Source organism: Aspergillus chevalieri, chromosome 2, assembly GCF_016861735.1.
Source record: "Aspergillus chevalieri M1 DNA, chromosome 2, nearly complete sequence".
NCBI classification, from domain to species: domain Eukaryota; kingdom Fungi; phylum Ascomycota; class Eurotiomycetes; order Eurotiales; family Aspergillaceae; genus Aspergillus; species Aspergillus chevalieri.
The window spans coordinates 2,209,541-2,228,859 of NC_057363.1; the positions used below are offsets into that span (position 1 = coordinate 2,209,541).

General features: G+C 50.5%; 5 protein-coding genes across 5 annotated transcripts; 3 read left to right on the top strand and 2 right to left on the bottom strand.

Annotated features, from left to right (window-relative positions):
* Nucleotides 1-1,904: 1,904 nt before the first annotated feature.
* Nucleotides 1,905-2,645, bottom strand: RPL34 (60S ribosomal protein eL34; the record flags this gene model as incomplete). The annotated part of the gene is made up of 4 exons (XM_043285103.1): nucleotides 1,905-2,090; nucleotides 2,303-2,426; nucleotides 2,544-2,557; nucleotides 2,622-2,645. The coding sequence occupies 4 exons, from the start codon at nucleotides 2,643-2,645 to the stop codon at nucleotides 1,905-1,907; spliced, it is 348 nt and encodes a 115-aa protein (XP_043133828.1).
* Nucleotides 2,646-4,414: 1,769 nt separating this feature from the next.
* Nucleotides 4,415-10,630, top strand: prp8 (U4/U6-U5 snRNP complex subunit PRP8; the record flags this gene model as incomplete). The annotated part of the gene is made up of 1 exon (XM_043285104.1): nucleotides 4,415-10,630. The coding sequence occupies one exon, from the start codon at nucleotides 4,415-4,417 to the stop codon at nucleotides 10,628-10,630; it is 6,216 nt and encodes a 2,071-aa protein (XP_043133829.1).
* A 2,982-nt stretch (nucleotides 10,631-13,612) lies between these two features.
* ACHE_20766S (uncharacterized protein) lies at nucleotides 13,613-14,689 on the top strand (the record flags this gene model as incomplete). Its single annotated transcript, XM_043285105.1, has 2 exons — nucleotides 13,613-14,515; nucleotides 14,570-14,689. 2 exons carry the CDS (start codon nucleotides 13,613-13,615, stop codon nucleotides 14,687-14,689), a joined length of 1,023 nt encoding a protein of 340 aa, XP_043133830.1.
* A 472-nt stretch (nucleotides 14,690-15,161) lies between these two features.
* On the top strand, nucleotides 15,162-16,211 carry cox5b (cytochrome c oxidase subunit IV; the record flags this gene model as incomplete). The annotated part of the gene is made up of 6 exons (XM_043285106.1): nucleotides 15,162-15,255; nucleotides 15,420-15,464; nucleotides 15,598-15,756; nucleotides 15,820-15,920; nucleotides 15,974-16,064; nucleotides 16,126-16,211. The coding sequence occupies 6 exons, from the start codon at nucleotides 15,162-15,164 to the stop codon at nucleotides 16,209-16,211; spliced, it is 576 nt and encodes a 191-aa protein (XP_043133831.1).
* Nucleotides 16,212-16,867: 656 nt separating this feature from the next.
* Nucleotides 16,868-18,619, bottom strand: ACHE_20768A (purine-cytosine permease family protein; the record flags this gene model as incomplete). Its single annotated transcript, XM_043285107.1, has 4 exons — nucleotides 16,868-16,951; nucleotides 17,010-17,829; nucleotides 17,880-18,106; nucleotides 18,158-18,619. The coding sequence occupies 4 exons, from the start codon at nucleotides 18,617-18,619 to the stop codon at nucleotides 16,868-16,870; spliced, it is 1,593 nt and encodes a 530-aa protein (XP_043133832.1).
* Between the last annotated feature and the right edge of the window lie 700 nt (nucleotides 18,620-19,319).

Consider the following 19,319-nt stretch of genomic DNA (forward strand, 5'->3'; position numbering starts at 1 on the left):
ATTGTCAAAAGTACTTCGTATTCGTTGAGGTTTCTACTCCGTGTGTACGGCCCGTTCCGAATGGGCGATGATGTACAGCTGCCATAGCCATATCTATGGAAGCTGTCAGGAAGGTTATTCAGCTAACATAAGATGCTTATGAATATGGAGTAGAGTCTTACAGGTTTAGATCGAATTATAACGACCATGAAAGCATCCCGTGCTCCTATCTGCAACCATATAATCCGATGTACATGTATCTAGACCTGTCAATATCCGTGTCCCCCGTGCTCCTGCCGGTTGCCTCGTTTCTGATGTCAAATACTGTGCATATAGTTTACCATTTTCTTTGTTCCAGTGGAAAGGAATATGTCACTTAAGCCCACCTCACCGCTTGTTAAAGTTTTAGGTCTACCGTTTCGTCCCAGTCCTCCGTATCCGATGGAGATCCGTGTCCGTGTACAAGTACATGGTACATGATACATACGGGTCTCAACAAAGAATCAAATCCCGACGGGAATCTGTCCTCCGTGGCTTAGCACCCACATACTATGTACAATGTACTTTGTGGGATGGGACTGGTCGAGTGACACTGTGTTCTCGGAGTATGAGATGAACTGTGCAGTTAGCATGGAGGGAAGAACCCCGTGGTGCCATCCAGGTATACCATGCTATGTTATGCTATGTGTTGAGACAGTTGTCATGGTAGGAGATATACGCGCCATGTACGGACGGTGTGCGTGTATGTATAGTACATATACAGATGGCGGTGGCTCTAACTGTCACAGTGACCGTAACATGGTAGAAATAAGGGGCTTGATTGATTAGATAGGTTGTTTATTTCTTAATTATCCGCATATAGGGTGCACCAGATGTGGCAGGACGTGGTGAGGCTACCTCGGCATGCATATGTATATATATCTTCGAACCGCGAGAACCACGAAGCTCGATGATAGGACACGACCATCCTTGGACAATTCTGTATGACTTTCATGGATATAAATCCTAGACCTCGAACGTAGCCACCTTTTCGCGCCCAAAAAATAAAAGAAAAAAGTCGGTCGAACACGAACACGAACACCCACGTGCCAACATCTCAGACACAATGGCTGCACTTACCACTCCCCCACGATGATGCCCTGTCCCTACCCATAGTAGAGCTGCTATTATTCCGGTCTTAGCAGTAATATGGGTAGCAACAAGGATCACAGTGATGCTGATGCTATGCTATGCTATGCCACGCCATGCAACCGCCACAGCCTGGCTCAAATCGCAATCCCAACCGCTGACAACGACCAACCATAACCACCGCCGCATTATCGACAGGGACTCACCGAAACACGTTCGTCCGGCGTATTGGATTAGATGGATTGGGCGCGATGACGCGCTGCACGTAAGTCGAGGTCATCTTAGATGTAGATTGGCATTGGGGAGATACCATCTAATCTACGGAGGCATTATTGTGTGCATTGACTGCATCTCATTATTTACATTGGCGAGGTGCCGAGGATAGCGCCCGTAGCGACAATATTTAATCGCATTTGACGCTGACAAGGATGTCCTTTGTTTTTTCTGAGTTGCGCGAGTAACGCCATCCAACCACGTGCGATTGCTGACCATAGTCAATGCACTCCGGACCAGGGATCAAGATCAATCAATATATGTATGTCGTAGCATTTAATACTGCCAGCGAATAATAACTGTCGTGAATCAAATATATTCATTTGCCGCTACAGCCACCATCAAATAAATGCTTGAATTGGTCTGTAGGGCAGACAGTCATCTCTTTTCGGAAACTCTAAGAGAGATTAATAAGAAAGGGAAAAAACAAAAAATTCGTTCCCAGAGAATAAATTTCTTTTTTCGTTCTCATATCATTTCACGCCCACTAAATGACAAAACACCCGTAGCTTATGCATTTCCGTTTAGCGCTTTCCGGCCTTCTGAGACTCCTTGAGAACCTTCTTGACAATCTTCTGCTCCTCAATCAAGAAAGCGCGGACAATGCGGTCCTTGACACATCCGGCGCAGCGGGAACCACCGTAGGCACGGCTGACGTTCTTCTTGGGGCGGGAGATCTGGGAGTATTCACGGGGACGGAGGGCGGGAACCTGGAAAATATCATCGTCAGCGTTCTGTCGTTTCGACTCGCAAAAAAAAAAAAAAAAGCGATCCTGTCATGAGGATAGTGCGGCATGCCCATCTCTTTCGTTGTCGTTCGTCCACCATGGAATTTTTTTTTCTCAACCAAAATTTCCAATACCGCAAAACCCACACAACCCGCACGACTCGCAAATCCAAAACTTTACTCGGGGGCACCTACACCAGGGAGCTTGATGCCACAGTCACCGCACTTGGGAGCAGTGCCCTTCTTCTTGATGTGGAGGTACCGGAGCTCGCCGCCGGGGGTCTTGACGATGCGGACCTGGTTGGACCGCGTGTTGTACCTGTACAATTCCCATCAATATCTGTCTCGTAGCAGTTGGATCTTCGCGTGAAAATTGGAAAGAAAAGAGGTCGAATCCGGGCGATTGAGGCAGGGGAAGGGGATTTCTCAAACGTACGGGTTCCGTCTCCGCTGTGAAGAAGAGAATCAGCATGCCATCGCTATAAGACGTGCATAAAAAATTGGATAAACTCACGTATTGCAATCTGTTGTTCGCCATTTTGTCTGTTCTCGGACCTCTGCAGCGCTGGTCAAGAAGTTGGCGGCGGCGTCGTCGGGTGTCGTCGTTGACCTCGTAGAATTGTCAAAGGACTTTTCTGGATTTGTGTGGGTTTCGCTCGGAGCCCTGGGCGGGAATTTGGCGAGCTGACACTATACCTTATTGGGACTAGCGCGCTTCCGGAGCAGAGCCGCCACCTCTCAAGCTTGCCATCAAGGATTGCCGTCCTACGTTAGTTAGAGCTTCACCCGTCGCGAGAAGGGGGATTGTCCAGGTGTTGGTTCTATTTCTTACGGGTTTTATTATTCTAATTGCTTGACTTTTTATTTACGCCTTTTTGTTTCTTTCGTTGATGGATTCGCGGTCTTAATGAGTAACTTGACGTGATTTGAGACGCGACTTTTACGCATCGATCATCGACGAGCTTCCACACGAAAGAGTGTCCTTCTATCCCCAAGCCCATCACAATGGCCTCGCTGCCTCCTCCTCCTCCTCCGGGATGGGGTGCATCGGCGCCTCCCTCCTTGCCCATGGCTCCTCCACCGCCGGGATACCAACCGCCAGCCGACCCGACTGTCGCAAAGTTTGCGCAAAAAAAGAACGAATGGCTGCGGACACAGCGCAACCGGTTCGGGGAGAAGAGAAAGGCCGGCTTTGTCGAGACTCAGAAGGCAGACATGCCGCCAGAGCATCTGCGGAAAATTGTTCGGGATATCGGCGACGTGTCGCAGAAGAAGTTCAGCAACGAGAAGCGTAGCTACCTTGGCGCGCTCAAGTTCATGCCTCACGCGGTTTTGAAGCTTCTGGAGAACATGCCCATGCCTTGGGAGTCGGCTAGGGAAGTCAAGGTATTATACCACGTGAATGGGTGTCTTACGCTGGTGAACGAGACCCCGAGAGTCATCGAGCCCGTGTTTCATGCTCAATGGGCCACCATGTGGGTGTGCATGCGGAGAGAAAAGAGTGACCGGAGACATTTCAAGCGAATGCGTTTCCCTCCCTTCGATGACGAAGAACCGCCGCTTTCCTGGTCGGAGAACATTGAAGACGTCGAGCCTTTGGAACCGATCCAGATGGAGCTCGACGAGAACGAAGATGCCGCCGTCTACGAATGGCTCTACGACCACCGACCTCTCCTCGATACTCCCCATGTCAACGGTCCCAGTTATAAAGAGTGGAATCTGACACTCCCGCAGATGGCTACCCTTCACCGGTTAAGTCATCAGCTACTCAGCGATGTCGTGGACCAGAACTACTTCCACATGTTCGACCTTAACAGTTTCTTCACCGCCAAGGCACTCAATGTTGCTATTCCCGGTGGCCCTCGATTCGAGCCCTTGTACAAGGACATCGACCCCAATGATGAAGACTTTAGTGAATTCAACGCCATCGACCGCATCATCTTCCGTGCCCCTATCCGTACCGAATACCGCGTCGATTATCCCTTCCTGTATAATACCCTTCCTCGAAGTGTCAAGGTTTCTTGGTACTCTCATCCCCAGGTAGTCTATGCGCGAACCGACGACCCCAACCTCCCAGCATTTTACTTCGACCCCATCATCAACCCTATTTCCTCACGCTCCGTTGCACCGAAGAACATCACCGTCAGCCACGAAGATGAAATCTTCGGCGATGATAATGAAGATGAGTTCGAACTTCCGGGAGAGGTTGAGCCCTTCTTCGCTGAGGAGGAACTCTACACTCCCGACACGGCGTCGGCTATCGCCCTCTGGTGGGCACCCCATCCGTTCAACAAGCGTTCTGGCAAGATGGTGCGTGCACAGGATGTGCCGTTGGTGAAGCAGTGGTATCTGGAGCACTGCCCTCAGGGCCAACCTGTCAAGGTCCGGGTGTCCTACCAGAAGTTGCTTAAATCCTATGTGCTTAATGAATTACACAAGAACAAGCCCAAGGCTCAGAATAAGCAGAATCTGCTTAAGACGCTGAAGTCGACCAAGTTCTTCCAACAGACTACAATCGACTGGGTTGAAGCCGGTCTGCAAGTATGTCGCCAGGGTTTCAACATGCTGAACTTGTTGATCCACCGCAAGAACTTGACTTACCTGCATCTCGACTACAACTTCAACCTGAAGCCTGTTAAGACCCTGACAACCAAGGAACGCAAGAAGTCTCGATTCGGTAATGCTTTCCATCTGATGAGAGAAATTCTTCGCTTGACGAAGTTGATTGTCGACGCTCAAGTCCAGTACAGGTTGGGTAACATCGATGCCTTCCAGCTGGCAGACGGTATCCTCTATGCCTTCAACCACGTCGGTCAGTTGACCGGTATGTACCGTTACAAGTACAAGCTGATGCATCAAATCCGTTCTTGCAAGGACTTGAAGCATTTGATTTACTACCGTTTCAACTCTGGCCCGGTCGGTAAGGGTCCTGGTTGTGGTTTCTGGGCGCCCGCCTGGCGTGTTTGGTTGTTCTTCATGCGTGGTATCATCCCTCTCCTTGAGAGATGGCTTGGAAACTTGCTTTCTCGTCAGTTTGAGGGCCGTCACAGCAAGGGTGTTGCCAAGACCGTAACCAAGCAGCGTGTGGAATCGCATTTCGATCTTGAGCTGCGAGCTTCGGTTATGGCCGACCTGATGGACATGATGCCCGAAGGTATCAAGCAGAACAAAGTTAACACGGTTCTTCAACACCTTTCGGAGGCATGGAGATGCTGGAAGAGTAACATTCCCTGGAAGGTTCCCGGTCTGCCCGCTCCGATCGAGAACATCATCCTCCGTTACGTCAAGAGCAAGGCCGACTGGTGGATTTCCGTTGCACACTACAACAGAGAACGTATTCGCCGGGGTGCCACTGTCGACAAGACGGTCGCGAAGAAGAATCTGGGTCGACTTACGCGTCTCTGGCTCAAGGCTGAGCAAGAAAGGCAGCACAACTACTTGAAGGATGGCCCTTATGTCTCGTCTGAAGAAGCTGTGGCGATCTACACCACCATGGTGCACTGGTTGGAATCCCGCAAATTCTCTCCGATTCCCTTCCCCAGTGTTTCTTACAAGCACGATACCAAGATCCTGATTCTGGCCCTGGAAAGATTGCGTGAGGCGTATTCTGTCAAAGGCCGACTCAATCAGAGCCAGCGTGAAGAACTTGCTCTTATCGAACAGGCATACGATTCGCCCGGTACTACGCTGGCCAGAATTAAGCGTTTCCTTCTCACTCAGCGTGCATTCAAGGAAGTTGGCATCGACATGAATGACAACTACAGCGACATCAACCCGGTGTATGATATCGAGCCGATCGAGAAGATTACTGATGCATACCTTGACCAATACCTGTGGTACCAGGCCGAGCAGCGCCACCTCTTCCCTGCTTGGATCAAGCCTTCCGATTCCGAAGTTCCTCCTTTGCTCACTTACAAGTGGGCTCAAGGAATCAACAACTTGTCCAATGTCTGGGAGACTTCCGAGGGCGAGACCAACGTGATGGTTGAAACGGAGCTGTCCAAGGTCTACGAGAAGATTGATCTTACGCTGCTGAACCGGTTACTCCGTCTGATCATGGATCACAACTTGGCTGACTACATCACCTCCAAGAACAACGTGCAGCTGAGCTACAAGGACATGAACCACACTAACAGCTATGGCTCGATTCGTGGTTTGCAGTTCTCGGGTTTCGTGTTCCAGTACTATGGTCTCATGATTGATCTGCTGCTCCTCGGTTTGCAGAGAGCTAGCGAGATGGCTGGTCCTCCGCAGAGCCCCAACGACTTCTTGCAATTCCGCGACAGCGCTACCGAGACTAGACACCCGATCCGCCTGTATACTCGTTATGTCGACAAGATCTGGGTGTTCATGAGATTCTCTGCCGATGATTCCAGGGACCTGATCCAGCGTTTCCTGACCGAGAACCCGGACCCGAACTTTGAAAATGTTATTGGATACAAGAACAAGAAGTGCTGGCCTCGTGACTGTCGGATGCGTCTGATGCGACACGATGTCAACCTGGGTCGTGCGGCCTTCTGGGACTTGAAGAACCGCCTCCCCAGATCTATCACCACTATCGAGTGGGATGACACCTTCGCCAGCGTGTACAGCAAAGACAACCCCAACCTCTTGTTCTCCATGAGCGGTTTTGAAGTCCGCATTCTGCCCAAGAACCGTAACCAGAACGAAGAGTTCTCGGTTAAGGATAGTGTCTGGTCGTTGGTTAACAACTCGACCAAGGAGCGTACGGCCCACGCCTTCCTCCAGGTTACCGAAGAGGACATCCAGAAGTTCAACAACCGGATTCGCCAGATTCTCATGTCCTCGGGATCGACAACCTTCACCAAGATCGCGAACAAGTGGAACACTGCCCTGATTGCACTGTTCACTTATTACCGTGAAGGTGCTGTTGCGACTGTCAACCTGCTCGACACCATCGTCAAATGCGAGACCAAGATCCAGACTCGTGTCAAGATTGGTCTGAACTCCAAGATGCCTTCTCGTTTCCCTCCGGCTGTGTTCTACACCCCGAAGGAACTGGGTGGTCTGGGTATGATCTCCGGATCTCACATTCTCATTCCCGCAAGTGACAAGCGGTGGTCGAAGCAGACGGATACCGGTATTACCCACTTCCGTGCGGGTATGTCTCACGATGAGGAGACCTTGATCCCCAACATCTTCCGGTACATCATCCCTTGGGAGGCTGAATTCATCGACTCCCAGCGGGTTTGGATTGAGTACTCGCAGAAGCGGATGGAAGCTCAGCAGCAGAATCGTCGTCTGACTTTGGAGGACCTTGAGGACAGCTGGGACCGTGGTCTTCCCCGTATCAACACACTCTTCCAGAAGGACCGCAGCACACTCAGTTTTGACAAGGGTTTCCGTCTCCGGGCCGAATTCAAGCAGTACCAGTTGATGAAGAGCAACCCCTTCTGGTGGACTAGTCAGCGACACGACGGAAAACTGTGGAACCTTAACGCCTACCGTACGGATGTCATCCAGGCCCTTGGTGGTGTTGAAACCATCCTGGAGCACACCCTCTTCAAGGCAACAGCTTTCCCCTCGTGGGAGGGTCTTTTCTGGGAACGGGCTTGTCTTGCTAAGGGAACGCGGTTGCTGCGGTATGATGGTTCCGAAGTCAATGTCGAGGACGTCCGAGAGGGAGATGAGCTTCTCGGACCTGACGGCACGTCTCGTCGCGCTTTCAACATTGTCAACGGTCAAGACCGTCTTTACCGCATCAAGGTCGACGCCGAGTTAGAAGACCTTGTGGTCACACCAAACCATATCTTGGTGCTCCGCCGGGAGGATGAGACCGTGGAAATTACTGCAGACGAGTTCGCCGCCCTTGATGTGGCGGAAAGAAGCCAGTACCGAGCCCCCAGAACCTCCCCTGAACTGTGGGCCAAGGCAGCCGGGAATGTGGTTGCCCAAGCTCCTAGTTTCTCCATCAAAGGCATTAGCCTTGAAGCTGAGACGACAGAATGGGCCGGCTTCCGAGTCGACAAAGACCAACTTTACCTGCGCCACGATTATCTCGTCCTGCACAACAGTGGTTTCGAAGAGTCGATGAAGTTCAAGAAGCTTACCAATGCCCAGAGATCCGGTCTGAACCAGATCCCCAACCGTCGGTTCACCCTTTGGTGGTCGCCAACTATCAACCGTGCCAACGTGTATGTTGGTTTCCAGGTGCAACTGGATCTTACTGGTATCTTCTTGCACGGAAAGATTCCCACTCTGAAGATCTCTTTGATTCAGATTTTCCGTGCTCACTTGTGGCAGAAGATTCATGAGTCCGTAGTTATGGACTTGTGTCAGGTATTCGACCAGGAGTTGGAGCAACTGGGAATTGAAGCCGTTCAGAAGGAGACGATTCACCCGCGTAAATCGTACAAGATGAACAGCTCTTGCGCCGACATTCTGCTTTTCGCCACCAACAAGTGGAATGTGACCAGACCGTCTATCCTGTTCGACACTAAGGATGTCTATGAACCGACGACGACCAACAAGTTCTGGCTGGATGTGCAACTGCGGTACGGTGACTACGACTCGCATGATATTGAGCGATATGTTCGTGCCAAGTACCTGGACTACACTACGGACAGCATGAGTATCTACCCTTCGGCCACCGGTCTCATGATCGGGGTCGATCTGGCATACAACCTGTACTCTGCCTACGGTCAATACTTCCCTGGTCTGAAGACACTGGTTCAGCAGGCCATGGCCAAGATCATGAAGGCCAACCCTGCGCTGTATGTGCTGAGAGAACGTATCCGCAAGGGTCTCCAGCTGTACGCCTCGGAGAGCAACCAGGAGTTCCTGAACTCGCAGAACTACTCGGAGCTCTTCAGTCCGCAGATCCAACTTTTCATTGATGACACCAACGTTTACCGTGTTACTATCCACAAGACCTTCGAAGGTAACTTGACCACGAAGCCTATCAACGGTGCTATCTTCATTTTCAACCCTCGCACTGGACAACTCTTCTTGAAGATTATCCACACCAGCGTGTGGGCGGGACAAAAGCGTCTGGGTCAGTTGGCCAAGTGGAAGACGGCAGAAGAAGTTGCAGCACTCATTCGGTCTCTGCCTGTTGAGGAACAGCCCAAGCAGCTGATCGTCACTCGGAAGGGTCTTCTTGATCCGCTAGAAGTTCACTTGCTCGACTTCCCCAACATTTCCATCCGTGCTTCTGAGCTTCAGCTTCCGTTCCAGGCTGCTATGAAGGTCGAGAAGCTTGCGGACATGATCCTTCGGGCGACTGAGCCGCAGATGGTTCTGTTCAACTTGTATGACGAATGGCTGAAGTCCATCTCGCCATACACGGCCTTTTCTCGATTGATTCTGATTCTCCGTGCTCTCCATGTCAACATCGACAAGGCCAAGATCATCCTCCGCCCTGATAAGAGTGTAATCACGCAGGAGCACCACATTTGGCCATCGCTCTCGGACGAGGCCTGGATCGACGTTGAAGTACAACTGCGTGACCTGATCCTGAACGATTACGGCAAGAAGAACAACGTCAACGTGCAGAGTCTGACGAGCAGCGAAGTTCGGGATATCATCCTGGGTATGGAGATTAGTGCGCCGTCGTTGCAGCGACAGCAGGCCGCGGAGATCGAGAAACAGCAGGAAGAGCAGAAGCAACTCACGGCTGTTACAACCAAGACGCAGAACGTGCGAGGCGAAGACATTATCGTTACGACTACGTCTCAGTACGAACAGCAGTCGTTTGCGTCCAAAACAGAATGGCGCACCCGGGCTATCGCGACATCGAACTTGCGTTCCAGGTCGAACAACATCTATGTCTCATCAGACGATATCCAGGAAGAGGGGTACACATACATCATGCCGAAGAATGTCCTCAAGCGTTTCATCACGATTGCGGATTTGCGGGTTCAAGTTGCCGGATATCTGTACGGTAGCTCGCCACCGGATAACGAGCAGGTGAAAGAAGTGCGCACGATTGTGATGATTCCTCAAGTTGGCAACACCCGAGACGTCCAACTGCCGCAACAACTGCCACAGCATGACTACTTAAACGGCCTGGAGCCACTGGGAGTAATCCACACGATCTCCGGAAACGAACCCCCGTACATGACCGCGATGGACGTGACGCAACACGCACGGTTGATGAACGAACACCCGTCATGGGACAAGAAGACGGTGACGATGACTGTCTCGTTCACCCCCGGCTCCGTCTCGCTGGCGGCTTGGGGTCTCACCCCCCAGGGATACAAGTGGGGAGCGGAGAACAAAGACACGACTTCGGACCAGCCGCAAGGATTTTCCACCAACATGGGTGAGAAGTGTCAATTGCTGCTTAGTGACCGGTTGCGCGGGTACTTCCTGGTTCCCGAGGACAACGTGTGGAACTACAGCTTCATGGGCAGCTCGTTTGGAAGTGTCGAGAAGCGACCGATTTATGTGAAGATTGATACGCCGCTGCGGTTTTACGATGACCAACATCGGCCGCTGCATTTCCAGAACTTTGCGGAGTTGGAGGATATTTGGGTTGATCGGAGCGATAACTTTGCGTGAGATTGGCTGTATTATGTGATGTGATGTGATCAACAGGCGTTTTGTTTTTCTTTTTGTTCATTTTATTTCAAATACGTTTGTATTCTCATGGCATTGTTTGTTTTCTGGCGTCTATTTTTTTTTTTTTTTCCTGCTTATTCGGCCTAATGAGTGTATCGGGAGGAGAGGAAAAGCAAAGCAATCACGAGCCATAATTTTACCGGAAGGAATAAATTCAGATTTGTACAGAATGTGTTTCGATTGGATTATTTTCCAGAAATCAGTCAATCATAAGCAGTCTTCGGTCTTCGCCTGTGACAACAAGTGTCGCGCATTCCTCGCGATCCGTATGGACGAAGTGTTAATGAATTGAATGTTTGCCTTTCTCTGCGGATCTGAGATGACGGCGAAATTAAGATGGAGCAGTAGTGGATAACCTCCTGATCGGATTATCGCCAACGGTTGAGTGATGCTAATCACTCCCATCCACTTCCCATCCACACGCACTTTCTAGCCTTCGGTCGGAGCATGCCGAAGGATGTTTGCTTTTTCTATCTGCATCTATAGAGTACTCCGGAGTACATACCTCTACGGCGTACATATGTAGTATTATGTATGTACTGGTACTGGTACTCTGTAGAGAGATTCGTTTCACACTGAACCGAGGACAAGGCTGAATTCACAGCAGTCGATAAAATAAGACAGTCGGGTCAGTTGCCTTTTCCTCAACTAACTCCGTAAGGTCTCCCGTTAATTACAGAGTCAATGCTGATGGTGATCGTGATATCTTCTCTGGTCTAGCAATGATTTACAGTCCGCTTCGGCCGCTAACTAACGGAATGGCAGTCCGTATTTGCTCCGACCGTTAATCGGTGCTTGAAACTAGGAATAAATGAGCGAAGGAAATAGATAACTACTCTGCACAGAGTAGGGAAAAGAGCGAGGAAGAGCGGGATAAACCAGCCACAAACATTATGATTGGATCTCATCCGGACTCCTCCTCTCTAACACTCTCCTTTCATTGCCCGTTCCCGTCCGGGGTGGCTTCTGTTATAGACCAGGATTATTCGAGTATGCCCCAGTCAGAGTGAAGCATGGCCTGGAACGCCCTCTCTCCGAGCCTCCGACTGAAAATATTTGGTCCACCGAACTAAACCACTCCGGCAAACCAACTTGCTTCAAAGCCCAGAAATTACGGCACAGTCTTACGGGCTCTCGGGTGGAGAATTTCTCGATGGACTTATTATGGATGACTTCTGCTACTGGTCCTTTCATCCTGACCGGGGGGTGTCGTCGTCTACCAATCCCGAGCATCCTTTCCATTTCTTCCGTTTTTTTTTTTTTCTGAGTTCCTTTGATTTAGCGCTTTCTAGACACGATGATGACATTGATTGTAGTCCACTTCCCTTAATCCGAAGCTATACGGATTAGTTATAGTAGAAGAACCCGATCTGGTGATGGTGTAAGGCATATATGGACGCGACGACGGTGGCTGCGGCCAACCCCCGTCTTTGCCCAAAAGCCAAACCGAAAGTTGCGAACGACCACTGAGAACCCTTTCTCTGGGAAAGGCTGTTTCATAATTCGCTTTTTTCGATTACGGCCCAGCAAAAATATTTCTCGCACTGCCTTGGCATTCTGCATTGTCAGGCAATGTTCCGAGAGCAAATACGGAGTCGTTATACTAACAAGGCGATTCTGCTGTATGTATGCTTGATGATGCCTACAGTGCTTCGTGTCCCGCGAACTAGAGAGCGTTATTTCATTCGGTTTTTCGATTTATTTATTTGGGGGGGGAGCACCCCCCCCTAAAACTATGCTTGCCTGAACGCAGATGCAGATCGTCAAATGCGACATATTCGACCCAGTGTGCTGCAACTCTCTGAATCTGGCCGTGTTTGGTTTGTTCGTTCGTTTCCGATATGACATCTTCCAGAAGGTTTCCGTCTCGCAACCGTTGTTAGTCGCCGGCCGGAACTAAACTATATGTATAAGTTGGCACAGATGTCTGACTCGATGTGACCGGGGCAATGAGTAGTAGGAGTAGTACTCCGTAAGTAGGAGTTTGCCCTGGAACTGAACTGTCCCACATTATCTTATTGATTTTTTATTTTCTTATTTTTCTCATTAGGCCCCAGTTCTCTGGCTTAGTCGCCCTTAAATATAGAACCCCATCGGACAATCAGCCGCTTGGGTTTGCCTGGGATTGTCTTCCCTCTTGCTTGCCATTCTCACGCCTGTCCACCGCTACTATCGCTCCTGCTAGTTTGCTCTTGAGAAATAAAGACCACCCGAGAAAAAAAAAACGGCGCTTCCCTCCCCTCATCCATCCTATTAAACTGACCGGCCTGACTCCGTCACTGCGCACTGTCTGGTTGGTGAACAGTGTAAGTCCGGGGGGTGTGTGGCGTCCCTTTTAAATGGCTCGAGGACAGGCCCAGTGAGCCTTATATTATCCTTCTTTCTTTCCTCCTATTATTACTTACTTTATTATTTTCTCCCTTTCCGGACTGGTTTTGGCCCTAGCTTGTTCCTAGCAAACAACCCGTTTGCCTTTCTTCAATGCTCATGCACCTAATCTTCATTGTTTCTGTTTCTGTCTTACTCTAGTATACTATGGCCGATTGTCTTGTCTAGGTGCCTGTCGCGACAATCACGTTTTAGAAAGAAAGGCAAAGAGGCTTTGTTGTTTTCTTCGTCTTTCCCAAACTTCATTGCGAACATCTTGAGCGCGACACCATCCACAAGCGAATTTACGCATTGAGATCTGGTGTTCCTGAGTCTTCGAGTCCTCGGGCCATATTTGACCGTCTTCATATATGCTACAGGCAGCCTGTGCCAACCAAACTTGAACTTATCGGTTTTGGAAAGAGCAATCCTCGCGCGACCACCGTTTTGTTCCGGCATCGCGTTGATATTATCCTTCCCTTTTCTTATTCCCTTCTTTCCCTCATTTTGACTGGGTAGCCTCTCAGGGCTTCCGGGCTCCTGCTGTGCCGATGTATGTCTGCGACACAGGCAAACCCGTATCGAGACTACGCAATTGACTATTCCTATCCTGCCAATTGCAAACCCGATGACCATGGAGAATTACTCGCCTACCGCCACCCGCAGCAGCAGCACTCGCAGCAACCTCAGATTCACCATCATGACAAACCGCCAGAAGTCCGTTTTGCTACGGCTGGTTCAGCAGCGGCAGGAGGATCACCGCACACAGCATTCGAACAGCATCCACATGCAAGCGCAGGCGTCATTCCCGGCCCGACATCACAAGCCATCGTCCATGGAATCCCACAGCCCGTTCTTATTGCACCGCACCAGATGCTCCCTCGGCATCACTTTTCGCCTCAGTACCCAGCAGCCAGTCTCGAAATCACTCCTGCACAACACGGCAAAAAGCGACCTCACGCAGAGTCAGATCCAGATCACGATGATGGCAGACGAGTCAGATCACATCTGTCGGGATTTCCAGTCGAGGGATCCACAGAGGCTTCCCAAACACCGGATGCGCTGTTCTCGACACAGCCCGAGCAAGCAGCATCGAGCAATGGATTTGGTCCGCAGGCTTCGATGGCACTGCCGCAGCAACACCATCATCACCACATGCCACCTCAAGCAACGATGCGATCGAGTCATCATAGTGTAAACTCTCGGTCGTCGAACTATTCTTCCGGTCAGCGAAGCCTCGTGGGCATGCCGGACATGCCTAACCCGAGACCGATAACGCCGCATAAAAGAAAGCCATTCACGCAAGATGACGACGACCTGGTGGTGGATCTGAAGGAGAACAAGAGACTGACATGGAAGCAAATCGAGGAGTTCTTTCCTGGTCGAACGAGTGGCACGCTGCAGGTCCGATATTGCACGAGGTTAAAAAAGAAGAACGTGGTTTGGACGGAAGAAATGGTATTCTTCCCATCCCTCTAATCTCTGGAATGGCAGATATACTGACGGCAACAGATAACACGGCTTCAACGTGCCATTCAAGACTATGAGAAAAACAAATGGCGGTACATCGCGGGGAAAATTGGGAACTGTGTTACGGCTGAGGCATGCGAAGAAATGGCTTCCGAACTTTGACGAATGTGTTGTATGGATGATGGGTTATGGAGTCGTGATGGGTATGGTTACTGCTATGGTTATGGGTTTTCATTTGGGAAGATGGGAGTATTATATATCGCGAAGTCTCTCATTTGTCGTTTTTCCTTTGTCTTGGGATGTCTATATGGGAACGGTCGGCGTGTTTGTCGTATATACCATATGATAGAATGTTGTACTTGATCATCGAGCTTTGTTACCCTAAGCCCTACGGAATTTCCACATTAGGAGATACTGCACAGCTGGTCCGTCTGCGCAACTTACACGCTCCGACCAATCACCGCGGCTGACTAACTCGGGCGGTGACGGAACCCGCCAACCAATCACCAACGGCCCGAAGCGGCTTCAAACTCGCCCAGCACCTCATTCCAATCTTCCCTTTGCTCCCAACGTCAAACACCCCTCCGCCTTCCCCTCGACCGTTACTTTTGCCCGCCCCTTTATAATAAGGACAATGTTCCTTCAGCGTACAGTGTCTACCCTCGCGAGGCGCACCCCCGTGCGGGGCCTTGCTGCGGCGCGCCCGTTTTCTTCCTCCGTTAGTCGATGTGCGTAACCCCGAACCCGGAAGTTGTTGCGGTGGGAGATATTGCGATGCTTGTTTGGTATACGGGCTCAATTGGGCTCTGTGGAGGGGTGGTTTTGGTTGTGGTGGATTAGATTGGACTGGTTAGGTCAGACGGGGTGGGCTGACGGATTTGTTTTGCTATAGTCAACAAGTACGAGGTTAAGGAGGCTAAGCTCCGTTCTCTTGACGGTTAGTATACGCATTTACCGTTCAATGCTTTTGGTCACTGGGCAATTGGTCATGGGACGCCCGGTTTGAAGATCCGGGTTTACCGCGGGTGTTTGCGGTTTGCGATCAGATGCTAACCACCAGAATGAAATAGAGATTCAAACCGAAGAAGACCTCATCCCCCCTGGTGCTAAGCCCGGTACCATCCCCAGCGATATCGAACAGGCCACTGGTCTCGAGCGTCTCGAACTCGTCGGTAAAATGCAGGGCATTGACATCTTCGACTTGAGGCCTTTGGATGCTTCCCGCAAGGGTATGCTGCTTGCTTTCTCGGCGCTTGTCGATAAGTAAATGAAGTTGGTGCTGATTGGTGCAGGAACTCTCGACAACCCCATTGTTGTCAACGGTGCTGGTGATGAGCAGTACGCTGGTTGCACTGGTTATCCCGTCGACTCTCACCAGGTTAACTGGTTGACTGTAAGATTGCGATTTGGCTCTAGCTATGGTTTGATTGCAGGCTAATGATGCAGGTCTCTCGTGAGCGCCCCATCGAGCGCTGCAACGAGTGCGGTAACGTTGTCAAGCTGAACTACGTCGGACCCGAGGAGGACCCTCACGCCCGTATGTCCCCACCCTATCTGCCTTGCAATTGATCATGTTCTGACGGTACACTACTTCACAGACGACCATGGCCACGGCCACCACCCTGCCCCCGAGGAGCCCAAGACCTTCGCCGACTACGTCAAGCCCGAGTACTGGTACCGGTAAATACCCCAGCAGTACAACACGAGGGCTTTTCAAAAAAGAGAATAAGAAACAAGCAAAGGGACGGATCAAGACGGGCTAGTACCTGACTGTCAAACGCAACGTATCTAAGCATTGGGTCTACTATATACGGGTTTATTCACGTCCATTAATTCCTCGGTCTAGTGTTTTCTTCAACGTTCTTTAGCTTGTTTCTGCTTATATTATCTGTACACCGACACCGAAGCTGCATGCATGTCTCTTCCATTTGTTTCTTAATTGTAGAATAGTTGTGGATGAATGAAGTGTTCAATACTAACAAATGTACCGTACGTTTGTCAGCAAATCCCGCGGAGATGGTGTATGGCATGATCATGATTTAATTCCTAGATATCGTGCGGAACGGGAGAGCGGATGAGATCTCCCCGGCCGATTACGGAGTCTTTTCCCGCTGTGCAGAGTACGGATTGCCAGGGCTTTAAGTAAAGGCAACTGGAGTAGATAGGTGTAGGTCTAAAATGGCGAGCATTAAATTTGGTTATCCGCTTCTATTGAACAGTACTGGTAATATGTAGATCAGACTAAACGATGAACTTTTGATACGAGACCTCATAGGTCTCATGCTTGAAATCACTTCTTTAGTGGGATGACCCTTGTTGAACAGGGTCATATAGATAGCTTTATCGCCCGATGAACCTGAGCTCAAGGTACCTCAGCGGCGGATAAACCACAGCAGCCCATGAACAACCAACATAGTTACCCATCTACACCATTAGCATCATCCCACACACAGAGAGAAAGGACGGAGGAAGAAAAACCTACATCAGCACCATACTCGCCCACTAGACCCGCGAGCGGCCCAATATACCAAACCTGCGCCATACATAACACGGCTCCGACCCAGCCCACGCAAAACGCAACAAACCCTGCAATCCCAATAGGCAGTTTCGAGGGATCGTTCCACGCCCCCCAGATATACCCACTGCGTCGGCGGAAGATATACTGTTCTTCGAGGAGGATGCCGAACCAGATCGCAACCCAGTAGCCCATTAGCGCGAGGAAGTTCGTGAAGATCTCTGAGAGATGGCTGCGGCCGACGAGAGCGCAGACGGTATAGATGATTGCGCCGACGGTGTTCCAGATTACGCGGGGGACTTTTTCGGCGTAGCGGCCGAGAACTTGGAAGTCGACGCCTGTGCAGTAGGTGGGCGCGATGGTGTTGGCAATTAGGCCGAGGGCGATGATGACGGAGCAGAATTTTCCAAAGCCGTTGAGCGGGGCGAAACCCTCGACGATAAGCGCGCCCTGGCCCTGGTTGTACGCTGCGCTGTAGGCGGCGCTTGTGTTTACGCCCGAGGCGAGGCCGATGCCGATTAGGAAGGCCATTGTGAACGAGCACATGAGGCCGGTGAGAGTTAAGAAGAAAATGGATCTTCGGGAGGTGGTGGAAGGGTAGTAGACGAAGAAGTCTGCGGCGAGGGGCGCGTATGTGATAGCGGCGCTCATGCAGAGGGAGAAGAAGGAGAGTCTGTTGCCGGCGACTGTGCGGGGGTCTCCTGTGGATGGGGTGGAGAGGTCGAATTTCGAGGATGAGACGCCGAAGAGGATGCAAATTATGATGAGTTGGGGGACCCAGGCGAAGCTGGTGTTGTTAGTGATTGCGCTGAGCAATTTGAGGGTGTTGTAGCTTACCGTTCGTAGTAGTGAAAGATGTGAATACCGAACGTCGCTATGACCCAGCTAATGACGGCGATGATCACAATGCCGACAGCAACTGACATGCTTCCATGCGGTGACACTGCGGATAGGATTTGTCCACCAACGACGCAGTCGATCAGACAGTACCCAATCATCTGGATCAAATTTAAGATAACAACGATCTTGCTTGGCCACCAGCCCATGGAATAGCGTCCGAAGGCCTAGTTATGGTCAGTACCCGTTTCAAGACACATCGCAAATAGGGAATATACCATAGTTCTAATCCCAGAAATAGGACCCCAAGTCGCCATCCAAGAGGCAACCGAAGCACCAACAAGCGCACCGAACACAGCACAAAGCGATGCATCCAGAAAACCCAGTCCATACGAAGCCGGTCCCAACATCCCAAGTGTGATATTGTTGGCAGCCAGATTAATGGAAACCCAGAGTAATGCCGCTTGCAGGTACGAAACCCAGGATAGCTTCTTCATCCGCTCACTCTCATGCACCCGCTCAAGTCCACGTGCCTCGAGATTATACTCGACGAGGTACTGCTCGAATTGCCTGAGATATAAACCAAGCCGTCCTGGCGTAGGACTGCCGCTGGCCATATCGCCACCATGACCATCATCATCATATTGCTTCGGTTCGAATGGTTGTTCTGTCGACTGGACCTTCGAGTCCAGTTTCTCCGTGCGCTCTGCTAAGGAGGGATTTTCATTTTCCGGGGCCATGCTGCTAAGCTGCGATCAGTACTCACTTCCATGTGTTGGGGAGATGCGCGCATGAGTCCTTTCGCTGGAATTATCCAGATCAAGTTCAACCGTATAATCTCAGAACGACGACTGCGCCAACCGCACACACTTCTCAATGTCTTTCTCAATAGGCGATACCCAGAAAGTAATCGAGATCGTGAGGCAGTTGGCAGACGAATGGTCGACGAACACCGGTCTTCATGCAGGCACGTTACCTAGATACCTTGATCGATAGACAACTCCACGCTACTCGTGTTCATGATGGCCATCCGGTGCAACGAAACAAGGAGAGAATGGGAGTAGTACACTAAATCTCGTCGAGCACCTGACAGGAAAAGAAAAACAGAAAGGTGTCAGTCAAATTTGGTTCTCGCTTCGGATGTCGCAAAACTTTATCAACGGGGCGTTTTCACCTTGTTGGTACCACAATTAGCCTTGAGCTGTGAGTGTTTTGACAGCAGTGATTGATGTCACCTGTGCGATGCGACAAAGATAGGATAGAAAGTAGGTTGAATAAGGAAAAAGAGAAGAGAGAGTGAGGAGACTTGATGAGAAGATCGAAATCGCGGCGGGGAACGAGACTCCGAACCACGGCGTTTGCCAAGACGTCACAATTTAACTAGTAGTCATTTGCCTGAGGAATTGCCGACGGCAATCATATTGGAGAAAACATATGTAA